The 14,104-nt window shown below is 41.5% G+C and overlaps 1 protein-coding gene across 33 annotated transcripts in view; it reads left to right on the top strand.

Moving 5' to 3' along the window:
• STAU1 (staufen double-stranded RNA binding protein 1) overlaps positions 1 to 14,104 on the top strand; it is a 54,789-nt gene that overhangs the window by 23,842 nt on the left and 16,843 nt on the right. For all 33 annotated transcript variants that reach the window (XM_023626713.2, XM_023626708.2, XM_070246897.1 and 30 more), the window contains 3 exons: positions 184 to 322; positions 2,319 to 2,484; positions 12,752 to 12,850. In XM_023626713.2, the coding sequence (XP_023482481.1) occupies positions 222 to 322; positions 2,319 to 2,484; positions 12,752 to 12,850 (366 nt within the window). In that variant the 5' untranslated portion in view covers positions 184 to 221. The remainder of the gene's footprint in view (positions 1 to 183; positions 323 to 2,318; positions 2,485 to 12,751; positions 12,851 to 14,104) is intronic.

Raw genomic sequence — 14,104 nt, 5'->3', positions numbered from 1 at the left:
TATCTCGAAATCATAGCAGATTCTTGGATTTCCTAACCTGATGCCTAGCAGTGAGGTACTTAGACCCTTTCTTGAAACGCGTCATGAATCAATGAGTAGAAAGCATGCTATTCTTTTTGATTTTAGTGACCGTGATTCTCATGTCAGAAAAAAACAATTCTTTGTGTTGATTTTGTGTTGCAGAAAGCATAACCCCTACTGTAGAGCTAAATGCACTGTGCATGAAACTTGGAAAAAAACCAATGTATAAGCCTGTTGACCCTTACTCTCGGATGCAGTCCACCTATAACTACAACATGAGAGGAGGTGCTTATCCCCCAAGGTATGTATGTGTGTGTTTTATTTTTGGTTTTTTGAGGAAGATTAACCCTGAGCTAACTACTGCCAGTCCTCCTCTTTTTGCTGAGGAAGCCTGGCCCTGAGCTAGCATCCGTGCCCATCTTCCTCTACTTTATATGTGGGATGCCTACCACAGTGTGGCTTGCCATGAGGTGCCATGTCCGCACCTGGGATCCAAACCAGTGAACCCTGGGCCGCTGAGAAGCGGAACGTGCACACTTAACTGCTGCGCCACTGGGCCGGCCCCTGTGTGTGTGTCTTTTAAATACAGGTGAAAATATATCTGATCTTGTACGTGGAATAATAAAATCTGTAGATAGTGCAGCGTGAAGTGATTTGGTCTTTGGGCGTGCCAGATGTTGGTTTCAGTCTGAATTGTCTTTGGAACTGTGATTAACGCCCTTTTAACTCCTGTTGTTGGAAAGGGCCTGAGCATATTCCTCACTAGCAGTGTGGCTCCTGTCCCCACGCAGTCTGGCTAAAGATCGCCCCTGTGACTGCTTTGAGTGATACTTGAGCATGATTCCTGCAGCACCATGGATTCTCAGCATTCTGAGATTGCCTGATTATTGTTATTGGGTACTTTCTGACTTTTGAACTTAAAGGGCTTTGTAAGTAGCCTTGATACACAGGTGCAGTAAAATATTAATTGAAACCTGAAACTGCTGTGTGTTAAAAACCTCCTGCTTGGGGCTGGCCCTGAGGCCGAGTGGTTAAGTTCGCGCGCTCCGCTGCAGGCGGCCAGTGTTTCATTGGTTCGAATCCTGGGCGCGGACATGGCACTGCTCATCAAACCACGCTGAGGCAGCGTCCCACATGCCACAACTAGGACCCACAACGAAGAATATACAACTATGTACTGGGGGGCTTTGGGGAGAAAAAGGAAAAATAAAATCTAAAAAAAAAAAAAAAAACCTCCTGCTCACAGTCATAAGACAGTGGATAGACTGATGATCAAAATGAAGTCTTCATTTCTCTGCCCTACTTGGGGAGGACCAAAGCTAGTTTTAAAAATACAAACTCTCAGGGGCTGGCCGGGTGGCATAGCAGTTAAATTCGTGTGCTCTGCTTCGGTGGCCCAGGGTTCGCTGGTTCGGATTGTGGGCATGGACCTACGCACCACTTATCAAGCCATGCTGTGGTGGCGTCCCACATATAAAGTAGAGGAGGATGGGCACAGATGTTAGCTCAGGGCCAGTCTTCCTCAGCTAATTAGAGGAGGATTGGTGGTGGATGTTAGCTCAGGGCTAATCTTCCTCAAAAAAAAAAAAAAACCAAAAAAACAAAAAAACTCTCAGGGGCCGGCCCCATGGCCTAGTGGTTAAGTTCGGCATACTCCATATCGGTGGCCCAGGTTCGCTTCCCAGGCATGGACCTCCACCACTCGTCAGTGGCTGTGCTGTGGCAGCGACCCAGATAAAATAGAGGAAGATTGACACAGATGTTAGCTCAGGGCCAATCTTCCTCAACAACAACAAAAAAGAAAAAAAACCCAAACTCTGAAATGGAAGAAATAGCGTCTGCTATGCTATAGGCTGTTGGGATTTCTAGAAGTGAGGATCCTTTCTAAACGGCTTCTGTTTAAAAATTCCCAGCCTTTTCTGGAGACACACAAGTGTGAATCTCAGATATGAGAAAGTAGAGCAAGTTAAGTTTTTTGTCTCAGCGAAAGCCTAATTCATTTCAGATTTTGTCAACATGGATTAGCTTTATAAATTGAACTCAGGTAATTTGTCAGCCAGTGTATTTTGTGCAAATAAGTTTGAATTGCTAAACAGTATTTGCTCATACTGTGTGACAATTCTAATCCAGTGTAAACTTATGAAATCTCTGGATATACTGATGAGGAATCATTGCCGGCAAGTAAACATTAATGTGATTAGGACCCGTGATGAAGGAAATACTGGAATTTGTCAGAGAATGTATGGGTGCCTTATCAATGTGAGACTGTGATTTTCCTAACCCCCTTTCATTTTTAGGTACTTTTACCCATTTCCAGTACCACCTTTACTTTATCAAGTTGAACTTTCTGTGGGAGGACAACAATTTAATGGGAAAGGAAAGACGAGACAGGCTGCGAAACACGATGCTGCTGCAAAAGCCCTGAGGATCCTGCAGAGCGAGCCCCCGCCTGAGAGGCTGGAGGTGAGGCGGGGCAGAGTGGGCTCCTGACACTTGGGTGGAGCAGGAGGGCGGCGCGGAAGACCATGGCTCAAGCTTCTTTTTCTATGAAGATGCATTGAGAGCTGTCCATAATTTTTATTTGATAGCTTATAAGATTTTGTACTCTAAAGGTTTCTTGCCTTTTGCCCCCTTTTCAAAAAATTTCTTAGCAAGGATGTCAGATGCTTTCTTTTTCAACTCTGTGGCATAGTTTTGAGTGACCATCTTAGAAAGCTTGTGACTTGAGTTGTGAAGAACAGGCATGGATGAATTCTTCAGTGATAAAGATTGTGCTTGTCAGAATCTGCGGTGGTTTATGGTACCAGGCTGGAGAGTTTTCTGAAGCCATTTTCACTAGCCACTCTTTATGGTATCAAAGTGCCAGTTCTGTCTTGCTGCGTAACAAACCAGCACAAAGCTTAGTGGCTTAAACACCTGCAGGCATTTGTGTTGCTCACACATCTGCAGTTTAGGCAGGCCTGGCAGGGGGAGCTTGTCTCTGCTCCATGCAGCTTTGGCTGAGGCAGCTCTGCGGGGGCTGGAGACCCCACTTTCAAGATGGCTCTCTCACATGGCCTGTAAGGTGCTGCTGGCCGTTGCCTGGGAACTAAGCAGGGGCCCGGGCCTGAGGTCCTCAGTTCCTCTCTTAGTTAACCTCCACACAGACTGCCTGTACATCCTCACCATGTGGTGGTGGGGTTCCGAGAGTGAGTGTCCTAGAAGACAGAACATGGAAGCAGCTGCCAGTTTCTTAAGGCTTGGGCCCAGAAATCAGCACAACGTCGCTTCTGCCGTATTCTACGGATTAAGCAGGCACAGAGCCCACATTCAAAAGGACGAGATACAGTCTCACTTTTTTTTTATTGAGGCAAGGTTCACGTAATATAAATTCACAGTTTTAACCGTTTTGAGTGTACAGTTCAGTGGCTTTTGGTACATTCAAGTATTGAGAACCTCACTTCTGGATGAGAGGAGTGTCAAAGAATTTGGGGGCTGTGTTTTAAAACTATCACAATAAGAAAATGATTTTAACTCTTTGTGACTTTGTGATGGGAATATGGGTCTTAGAAAATCAGTGACTCCATGCCATTGAAGGGCCAAGGCATAATGAATATCTCTGGAAAGGCAGTCTTCTCACCAAAGGCCGGAAGAAACTCCCCGAGTAGAAACATCAAGATTTCACAGTGCTGTTTAATCACAGCACAAAATGCCACCTGAAAACATCCCTGGGAAGTGTTTGACTGACTTTTCCTCCCCAAGAAATAAGTTCCCAAAGAAGAAGGAGATCTTGCACAGAACATTGAGCTAAATATATGATGATAGATAGGAACCCGAGTGGACCTTTGATAGGGTGCTTGCTGAGGTCCGTGTGTCCAGGGTCACCCAGCTCAGGATGGTGCTCTGTGGCTTCATGGCTGGCTGCACAGGAGCGTTCTGTTTTGCTTTTGATACAGTGCATTTCCATCTTCCAGTGTAACCAAACACTTTAACAGAGATGATCTGTTTCCTGGGTCCACTGAGGACCCCGTAGAAGAGAATGGACTGTAACTTAGGAGGATATGGTGAAGGTAAAAAGATGAGCTGTTCAGTGGTGGGGTTTGTGAAAAGAGCAGAAGGTAGTGTAATCTGAGTCATTTTGGCGGCTTTTCATTTTTTGGCCTGACTTTCGTGCTTGTCTAATTGGAGTCCGATGGAGAAGGTATTTCTTGATTCCTTCCAGCCAGCAGTTGTTAAACGATCGTGAACACTGGCGTGTGGGTTGTCTGCTCTGGAGTCACTTGAGAAGTTAAAAAAAAATTCCTTGGTCAAACCCACACAATTCTAACACAGTAGGGCCAGGGTAAGACCCAGGAGTGTCTGGCTTTTCCTTTTTTTCTTTTTTAGTGTACCCACTGTCAGGGTTTGGGAACCACACAGGTCCTTGGAATTATCGGTGCTTCCTAGGCAGTTTTCCTCCCTTCGAATCCTCCTTGGAAAGACTCAGTATTGCTGCAAAGGGAAAGTGTTGATGTCTTGAGCCTGAGCCTACCCCATCGCTCACTAGAACAGCGCTGTTTGGCTCAGGCCCAGAGACTGTAGGAGCCACGCTCCCCTGGGCTCCCCTAGGCTCATGGACGTCTATGAGGAGCTTTGCTGGGAGTAATATTCCTATCTGCCTGAGCCCCCTTGCCCCTTTTCTAGTTCTTTATGGTTTGGAGTAGAGACAGAGCCCTTCAGAAGGGGCTCAAAGACTGGCTGGCCTTAAGCATTGCTCCAGAATCGAAAATCATTAACTAGGATAAGACTTTTTCTTTGAAGTGATAATTGAAACACTGGCCTTCCTCTAACTGAGCTGCCCCGGGATTTACCAGGCCCCTTGGTAGGTGGGTCATAGGGGGTAAAGAGAGATATTTTAAAGGGTAACTTTAAATTTTTTTACAAGTAATGCATGTGAACTATAAAAATCCAAAAAGAAAAGGAAAAACAAATGATTCGTAAATTTACCAATTGAAGATAATCACCATACCCATTTTGGTGGATATCAGTGCATATACAAGTAAATACATGCACCTATGTGTTTCACAAAAATGGGATGATGATGTACAGTAACCACCTTTTTTCACTGAAGTATGTATCATGGATATGTTGTCATGCCATTTACTTATATTTCCATGGAGGACTCAAATTCAGCATTCATCTGAGCACTTTTAATGGCTGCAAAGTGTTCTGTTGTGTGAACATGACAGTTTAGTTTTTCAACAACAGAGGCTTGGTTATTTAGGTTGTGTGCAGTTTTCCTGTTATAAAATAGGTAGTGAAGAACATTGTTGTCATTAAATCTTTGCGTGTGTCCGAGATGATTTTGTGAGCCACAGTCCTAGAAGTGGAATTGCACAGTAACGCGTATGGCCCAGTTCCTCCGCCAGCAGGGCCTGAGCCAGCAGGGCCTGAGCAGCCTCTTTGCCGACGTCCTGCCAGCATTGGAAATGATCATTTGAAACAAATTGTCTGTTTTGCCGTTGAAAATGTTAGAGCATGTGATTGTGTGGTAGAGCAGTTCGTCTTCTCCAGAACAGAGCCAATAAAGCCAGCGGTCTCTGTCTGACAGGCAGGCATGGGCTGGTCCCTTGATGACAGACAGTGTCTCAGCAGTACTGCCCCTCCTGCTGTGGGGTGTAGTTGAATGGAGTTGACAGACGTTAACATTAGTATCATTAAAAAAGTGCAGTGTGTACTAGGATGGAAAAGTAGCAAGTATTCTGAGAGCAAAAAATGTCTCGTTTAGATTGGAGTAATGGTGGTGCATTCAGAGAATTCCTCTCTGAGGAAGGGTCATTTAAGCTGAGACCAACGATGAGCGAAAGAGCAGGGGCAAGTACGTTCTCAGCAGAGGGAGCAGCTTGTGCAAAGATCCTGAGTTGGGAAAGCGCTTTTAGTTTATTTTACTTACTTTTAAATCGAAGGCTTGTGGTGATAAAGGATGACTTCTTCAGTGTCTGAGCTGTTAGGAGTGAGGCGGTCATAGCTGCATCATCTGTTACGGAGAAAAAGGAGCCAGCTTCAATGTTCGTTAGTAGGGAAATGGTTAAATAAATGGATGCATTATCCCAGGAGTACCAGAGTGTGGTAGATCTTTATACATGAACATGAAAGGAGGCCCATAGTCTATTGAGTGGGGAGGAATAAAAATTCCGGGCTGTTGTTATATGTATAGTGTGATCTTCTTTGTGTTTAAGTAAATAGAGCCAACTGTGTGTCTATGTGTATATATGGGTTTGGATGTGCATAGTTTCTATCTTGAATGTTATATCAAACTTTAAAAGTGGTTTTTCTCTTTATGATAGTGGTAGAAGACAGACTTTAACAAAATTTTTTCTTTTTCTTTCTTTCTTTCTTTCTTTATTGCTGAGGAAGATTTGCCTTGAGCTAACATCTGTGCCAGTCTTCCTCTATTTTTTGTATGTGGCTCGCCGCCACAGCATGGCTGCAGATGAGTGGTGTAGATCTGCTCCCGAGAACTGAACCTGGGCCAGAGCGTGCCGAACAAACTTAACCAGTAGGCCACGGGGCCAGCCCAGACTTTTTCTAAAAAATTGTACTATTTGAAGTTTTTTTTTATGTGCTACTTTTGTAAAAATAAATAAATGCAGCTCTTCCTGGTCTTGAGTCCTTAATTCCCTTGGGCCAGAAACATTTTTAGGTAGGGCTGCAACTGGAATTGGAGACCTTAATCTTCCTGTCAGGGTCCATTGGACCCTCTTTACATTTTTTAGTTTCTTTTCTAAGCTCTGTAAGGATTGATATTGCATGACTTTTATTCTTCTTTTTTAGAGATCTTACAAAGAGCAAAGAAAAGCATACTTATTTTTAAAAATAGAATATTACAATGATCATGTGGATCCTTTGGACCCTTTCATAAATCTTTACATTATGGAATCTTAATTTTTGTACATTTTGAAACATTTTGCTGTTTGTCATCCTGCATATCATTTCAGCACTATTCATCATATGTTCCCAGATCTGCTAAGCTAGACTAAACTAATAAGAAAATGGAAGAATGATGAAATCCCTAGGTGGGTGATATGGTAGTGAAATAATTGCCATTATTGCATCATCCTTTAATGTTCTTATTGCATTGACTAAGGTCTTGCATCGTCTTTCAAGAAGATGCAGAAGAATACTGGAAGCACCATCTTTTCACTCTACTTTTAGCTTTCATTCAACTCAGGTGAGAATTCAGAATTTTCCTTTTTCCATGCATAATGGCAAAGAGAAGAAAATTGACCGAGGAAGACATTTCCGTTGTTAGAACAATCAGAAGATGAATGCAGAGAGACAGCGGTACTGCGGCCTCTGATGATGGCGGTGAGATTGAGTGTCTAAGGGAAACAGCAGACTGTGAGTCTTCAGAAGATGTCTTAGATAAGTTTTCCCAAACTCAAGAATCAGCAAGTAAATGATATTTCTATGGTGTACAAAAAGGAAATGTGTATTCTCTTCTGGTCAGCCAATGGGAAGGACTTCATCACGCAAGAACCCGGACTGTCCTGTTCTGATTTTTAAAAAAACTAATGTGACAACATTCTTTCATCTTTTATAATGTTTGGCCACCAGAATTTATTTCTTACCACTTGTTGTCCACAAAATAAGTGGACGTTTGCAAAAGAAGGTGTGTGTACAAAGGTGATTGGAAGAAAATAGATGATGTAACAATGAAAAACATCGTTAGATCCTTCTTTGGGGGTTTATAAATCTAAAAGTGAAAAAGCATTGTGTAGTTACAGTGCAAAGAAGATCGCTGTTGTCTCTTCAACAAAATTATGAGTCCATTTCAAAAGTAGTGTGTTTTGACAATACCAGTACAAGAAGAATCAGAATCATGATAAGCTAGAACCTGTTGGAGATGGATTTGAAATCTGGCACTGTTACTGGCAAGTGGGCTGTGCTCTAGGTTCAGGCGTGCCAGCTGATGAGCAGTTAGTGACATTTAAAGGACCTTGCCCAGTTCCGGTACATATAACTTCTAAACTACAAACCTGGAGTAAAAACTTGGGTTTGCTATTTTAAATTCTTAGTAAAACCTCTAAGGAAATGATTTTTGTTGTCTGTTTATTCTGTGTATTATTTGTAAAATGATTTTATTTTTTATTTTTTTTAAAGATTGGTCACCTGAGCTAACAGCTGTTGCCAATCTTTTTTTTTTTTTCCTGCTTTTTCTCCCCAAATCCCCCCAGTACATAGCTGCATATTTTAGTTGCGAGTCCTTCTAGTTGTGGCGTGTGGAACACCGCCTCAGAGTGGCCTGATGAGCGGTGCAGTGTCCATGCCCAAGATTTGAACCAGTGAAACCCTGGGCTGCCAAAGCAGAGCGTGCAAACTTAACTGCTCGGTCAGGGGGCTGGCCCCTGTAAAACGATTTTAAATGTAGAAAAATAAAATGAGTCTGTTGGAGCCAGGTGGTTAACGGTGATGACTGTTTTTCTCCTGGCATACTGAGGGTTAAGGAATGGTTCAGAGTGTTTTTTCTCTTCCTAATGTTGCCTGGATTTTATTGCTGAACCATGCTCTATGGGATTGATGTTAACAGTAGTTCCCACTTCATGCAGGCAAGACTGAGGGCCCGCTCCACTTTCCCCGTCTTGCTGGGAATGGTATTTGTGGGTTGGTTTTGACTCATTCACTGCTTCCTGCATTGCAACATTTTGTCAATCCGGATAATATCAAAATTGTTTATGTAAAAGAACAACACACTCTCACTTCCAAATAAATGTATGTCTTCATTTCCTGTTTTGCATTTTATTTCACTGGCTGCTTTCTCCCTATTGAAATTCTTTTGGAAGCAGTGGCTTAGAGAGGTGAATCTCAATCTGGTTGCTAGCAAAAATAAACAAATACTATAAATAAAATGGATATCCAGGCCCTACCTGCGAAAACTTGAGTTCTTTTTTCTGGAGTGAGGATCTGGCGTCTGTCTTTGTAAAGCTCCCAAGTGATTCTAATGCTGCTGAGGTTACGAACCACTGGCACAGAGTTTATAATTTAGCAGTAGGCCACTGTTTTCTACCAGACTTACGTGGACCCTTGATATATAAATAGAGAAGTAGCATTTCCTTAGTATAAACTTATAAGTTTGCATTTTATAATATTTATAAAGGCAATCAGATTGACTTCTGTGAGTTTTCACAACACAAAATTATAACTATGTATTGTTTTTGTCCATTAAAAAACATGCTGGGAAAGCTACAGTCCTGTTTTAGAGTAGTGGTTCACTCTGCTGTGGAAAGGAGAGTGAGAATGGCTTCTTCATTTTCCTTGAAAAAGAAAAAATATTTGGTGTCAGTAGTTCTTAATGTTGACATTTATTAAATCCGGTACAATTGCCTGTTACGTAGTCTATACCTCTCTATATGTTTGGAATAGGTCATAATTAAAAGTAAAAGTTAAAACTAATTGGACTGGTATAATGAGCAAAAATTTTGAAAATTGGGATATATGCATGGCAATTGACATCTTGTATCAGCCTCAGTCCCCAGTTTGTTTCCAGATTTTGTTCTGGTTGCACATAAGGAGAATATTGTCATCGACACAATTACTTAGCATGAGAGTGGACCATTTTTTTAAATAGCTCATCTATTTAAAGTATCTTTGGATACTCTTCAAATAAACAGCTGTCAGAAAAGTTTGTACACAAAAATGAGCTAATCTTTTAGCACAGGTTAATATATTGATGATCTCTGGTGTGTTAATATTTGGTATGAAACGTACCTTTTTTTGTTGCTTTGAAAAAAATTAAGACAAAATATACATAACATAAAGGTTACCATTTTAACCATTTTTAAAGTACTGTGGCATTAAATATATTCTCAGTGTTGTGCAACTATCACCACTATCCATTTCCAGAACTTTATCATCGCATATAGAAACTTTGTACACATTGAACAGTAACTCCCCCTCCCCCACCCCTTCCCCTGGTAGACACTCTTTTACTTCTGTCTCCATTTGCCTATTCTGGATACCTCATATAAGTGGATATTTGTCTTTTGTGTCTGGCTTATTTCATTTATCATAATGTTTTCAAGGTTCATCCATGTTACAGCATGTTTCAGAATTATAGTGCTTTTTTTTTGCTGAGGAAGATTAACCCTGAGCCAACATCTGTTTCAGTCTTCCTCCGCTTTTTATGTGGGTTGCCACCACAGCATGGCTGATGAGTGGTGTAGGTCTGCACCCAGGATCCGAACCAGGCTGCCAAAGTAGAGTGCGCTGAACTTCACCACTATGCCATGGGGCCAGCCCCTATATTCTTTTTAAAGGGTGAATAATATTCCATTAGGTGAATAGCCCACATTTTGTTGATCTTTTCATCTGTTGGTGGATGTTTGGGTTGTTTTCACTTTTTTGCTATTGTGAATAGTGCTGCTGTGAACACTGGTGTACAAGTATCTGAGTCCCTGTTTTCGATTCTTTTGAGTATGTATCTAGAAGTGGAATTGCTGGATCACATTGTAATTCTATGTTTAACTTTTTGAGGAACCACTGAACTGTTTTCCACAGAGGCTATGCTATTTTACATGTTCACCAGCAGTGTACAAGGGTTCCAGTTTCTCCACGTCCTCACTAACGCTTGCTCTTTTCTGTGGCCATTCTCATAGGTGTGAAGTATCTCATTGTAGTTTTGATTTGCATTCCCTAACGATTAATGATCTTGGGCGTCATTTCATGAGCTTGTTGGCCATTTGTATATCTTCTTTGGAGAAATATCTATTCAAGTCCTTTACCATTTTTGATTTGGGTTGTTTATTGTTGTTGAGTTGTAGGAGTTCTTTATGTATTCTGAATATTAAATTCTTTATCAGATAGATGATTTGCAAATATTTTCTCCCATTCTGTGGGTTCTCTTTACTCTCTTGATAGTGTCTTTTCATGCACAAAGTTTTTAATTTCGATGAAGTCCAATATATCTTGTTTTTTCTTTTGTTACCTGTGCTTTTGGTGTCATATCCAAGAAATCATTGCCAAATCCAGTGTCATGAAGCTTTTCCCTAATGTTTTCTCCTAAGAGTTTTATAATTTTAGCCCTTATGTTTATGTCTTTGATCCATTTTGAGTTAATTTTTGTATATGGTGTAAGGTAAGGATCCAGCTTCATTTTTTCACCTGTGGACATCTGGTTTTCCCAGCACCATTTGTTGGACTGACTTACTTGTTAAAGTACAGGGGTTTTTTTGTTTTTGCTTTTGTTTTGAGGAGGATTAGCCTTGAGCTAACATCTGCTGCCAATCCGCCTCTTTTTGCTGAGGAAGACTGGCCCTGAGCTAACATCCGTGCCCATCTTCCTCTACTTTATATGTGGGACGCCTACCACAGCATGGCATGCCAAGCGGTGTCATGTCTGCACCCAGCATCCAAACCGACGTACCCCAGACCACCGAAGTGGAACGTGCACACTTAACCACTGCACCCCCTGGGCTGGCCCCAGTATTTTTTTTAGTTTAAAACCTATTTAAAAATAAATTTCAAACCAAACTTCTGGAGCCCCAGCCTTCTAAGGCACCTTGCTTGAAGATTTCTGGCTTTAAGGACTCACTACGAGGCTTCTTTTTCCTTAGGATTTAAGCAACAAGAATAAAAGTTCATTTAGCTTAATTAAGCCACAAGAAATGCTATGCAAATAGTTTTGACCAGGCAGAGAGTGAAGTGAAACTGATTGGAAAGAAACATTATCATCATGGAAGGAGACAAGGGATTATAAATAGTGTTTGGGATAAATGTACTTGTACACTGTTATATTCTTTATTGTATGAATGTTTTTTTTTAAATATGGAGTTTTATTTCTTTTAATTACAGCTTGAAACATTGGTGCAGTGTAGGTACAGGATCCACCTGATAAGCGTAAGGAAGTGCACAGCAGATAAAATCCTGGATGTCCTGCACCTTGCCTACTCAGCAGTGTCAGCCACGGGTTCCTGTCAGATAGTTCTCATCTTGGAAATAGGGTTTTACAAATTCTTTGACAAAAGAGTCCCAATAATATAAAGAAAAACACAGTTCTCTTGCTGTGTTTTGGGGGCACTTTGCTATAACTGAGCGTGTCTGCTTTCTCCTGTCATCACTGCAACATGGACATCTGTGTTGTCAGCATGGACGGAGAAGATCTCTGCCCCTCTTTAGTCCCAGCCCTGGCTGAGGGCTGTGAGTGAACCTTCTGCGAAGATAGTCTCAGCCTTTGTCTGGGAGACTTTATGAGTTTGCTCTGTGCAGCAGTACGTGTGAGATACAGAGCAGTTTTGTAATTTGTTCCACTGCATACTTTTTAATAAAGTGGTTTCCAAGGGCTTTATGTCCAGATAAGAAGCCTACATACCTAAGTGGAGAGACTTAGATTTGAACTTGCCACGCCCCACATAGATCTGTCTGTCTGACTTTTTCTAAAATGTGGCTTACTGGTCCTCGAGGCGGGCTCCTGGAAGTCAGCCTTCCTGAGCAGTGTGGCCCCTCGCCGCACCGCGATGAGGCTGATTCATACCCACAGGTCTCTTATGTGTGGATTGTATGGTGGATTTATGAGGTGCAAACTGCCCCAAGTTTGATAGGACCCTTTTTTTTAAGCTTTGACGTTCCCTGACACATGCTACGCATGCGGCCTTGCTCCCTGGGTTAGTGCCCAGTCCGTACAGCCAAGGCACAGTGCCTTTAAGGCGTATCCTCACAGCTGTTGTGTGGACGGTTTTAATAAGAGTTGACTACTAAACATCTATTCTTCCTTTAGGTGAATGGAAGAGAATCAGAAGAAGAAAATCTCAATAAGTCTGAAATAAGTCAAGTGTTTGAGATTGCACTTAAACGGAACTTGCCTGTGAATTTTGAGGTAAGCTTATTTTACATGTAGGCCTCTGTATTAGAAAATACTGTTGGCATTCATCGTCGGAATTAGATTTTTCCTAAATAATATTGGAATAATAATCACATTTATGTGAACCTTCAAATTTAAGATTCAGATTTTCTATTTAGCAAAAGCCGTATTGATTCTCTTCTAGGAGTTGTCAACTTCGGCCAGCTGTGGGGCTCTCGACAGAGCATGGGTGGCCTCAGTGGTCTGTGAACCTCCTAAAATGGTCTGAAGAAGCTTGGTTTATGTTCTCATGTGTGTTCTTCTGGAGAGAGGGTCCATTGTTTCCATCAGACTCAAGCATCTGTTACTCTCAAAATATTAAGAATCTCAACCTGTCCCTAAAAATCTTGTCAGAATAATTGTTAAAAGGACATAGGTTTTGTCATTGTCCAGCATCTGCCCCCCACTTCACCCATTTAATAACTTCGTTTGTTGGAGACTTTATGGTCTAAAAACAATAATTCACGGGTGGTTAGTTCAAAATAGAAAATAAGGTACATTTAGTGTGTGTTTCTTTCAAAGACACAGTGAGTCCAAATAGACTGGGCAGGTAAGAGAGAATTCTTTAAAAGTTTCCTTTAATGGGCTGACACATGGCAAATTCTTTCTTTTGATTTCCATGCTTGGTTATGCAAGGTTCTATTTTAATATACAATGCAGATTTCCTTATCAATTCTTTGGTCTTTCAAAGTTATGAAGAATATCTATTTTAGTCTTCCAAACTCGTGCATTGTTACTTCAGGCAAATGTAATTTGAATTGGGACATCTGCTTAAAATGATTTTTTTCTTCTTCTTCTCCCCAAAGCCCCCCAAGTACATAGTTGTTTCTTCTAGTTGTAGGTCCTTCTAGCTGTGGCATGTGGGACGCTGCCTCAGCATGGCCTGATGAGCAGTGCCATGTCCGCACCCAGGATCCGAACTAGCAAAATCCAGGACCCCCTAAGCGGAGGGCTCGAACTTAACCACTCGGCCATAGGGCCAGCCCCTTAAAACAATTTTAAGTTTTTCATAAACTTCTTTTGGTGTATTTATTTTTTAAAAACCTACCTGAAGTTTATTATCCGTAAAATACTTTAATTTTGTAGCATTTTGCAGTTACAGGCAATCCCCAAATTTCATGCCTGACTTTCATAAAATATATACCTTCTATTATAAGTTAGCGCCCTAAACAGACTCCTGAGTTCAGACCTTAATCCATCAGCTGAGTGGTGATGATTTCTGACCTACAA

The sequence above is a fragment of the Equus caballus genome, chromosome 22 (assembly GCF_041296265.1).
Source record: "Equus caballus isolate H_3958 breed thoroughbred chromosome 22, TB-T2T, whole genome shotgun sequence".
Lineage (NCBI taxonomy): Eukaryota > Metazoa > Chordata > Mammalia > Perissodactyla > Equidae > Equus > Equus caballus.
Note: the sequence above shows the minus strand (reverse complement) of the source record. Positions and strands in the feature narration are given on the sequence as shown.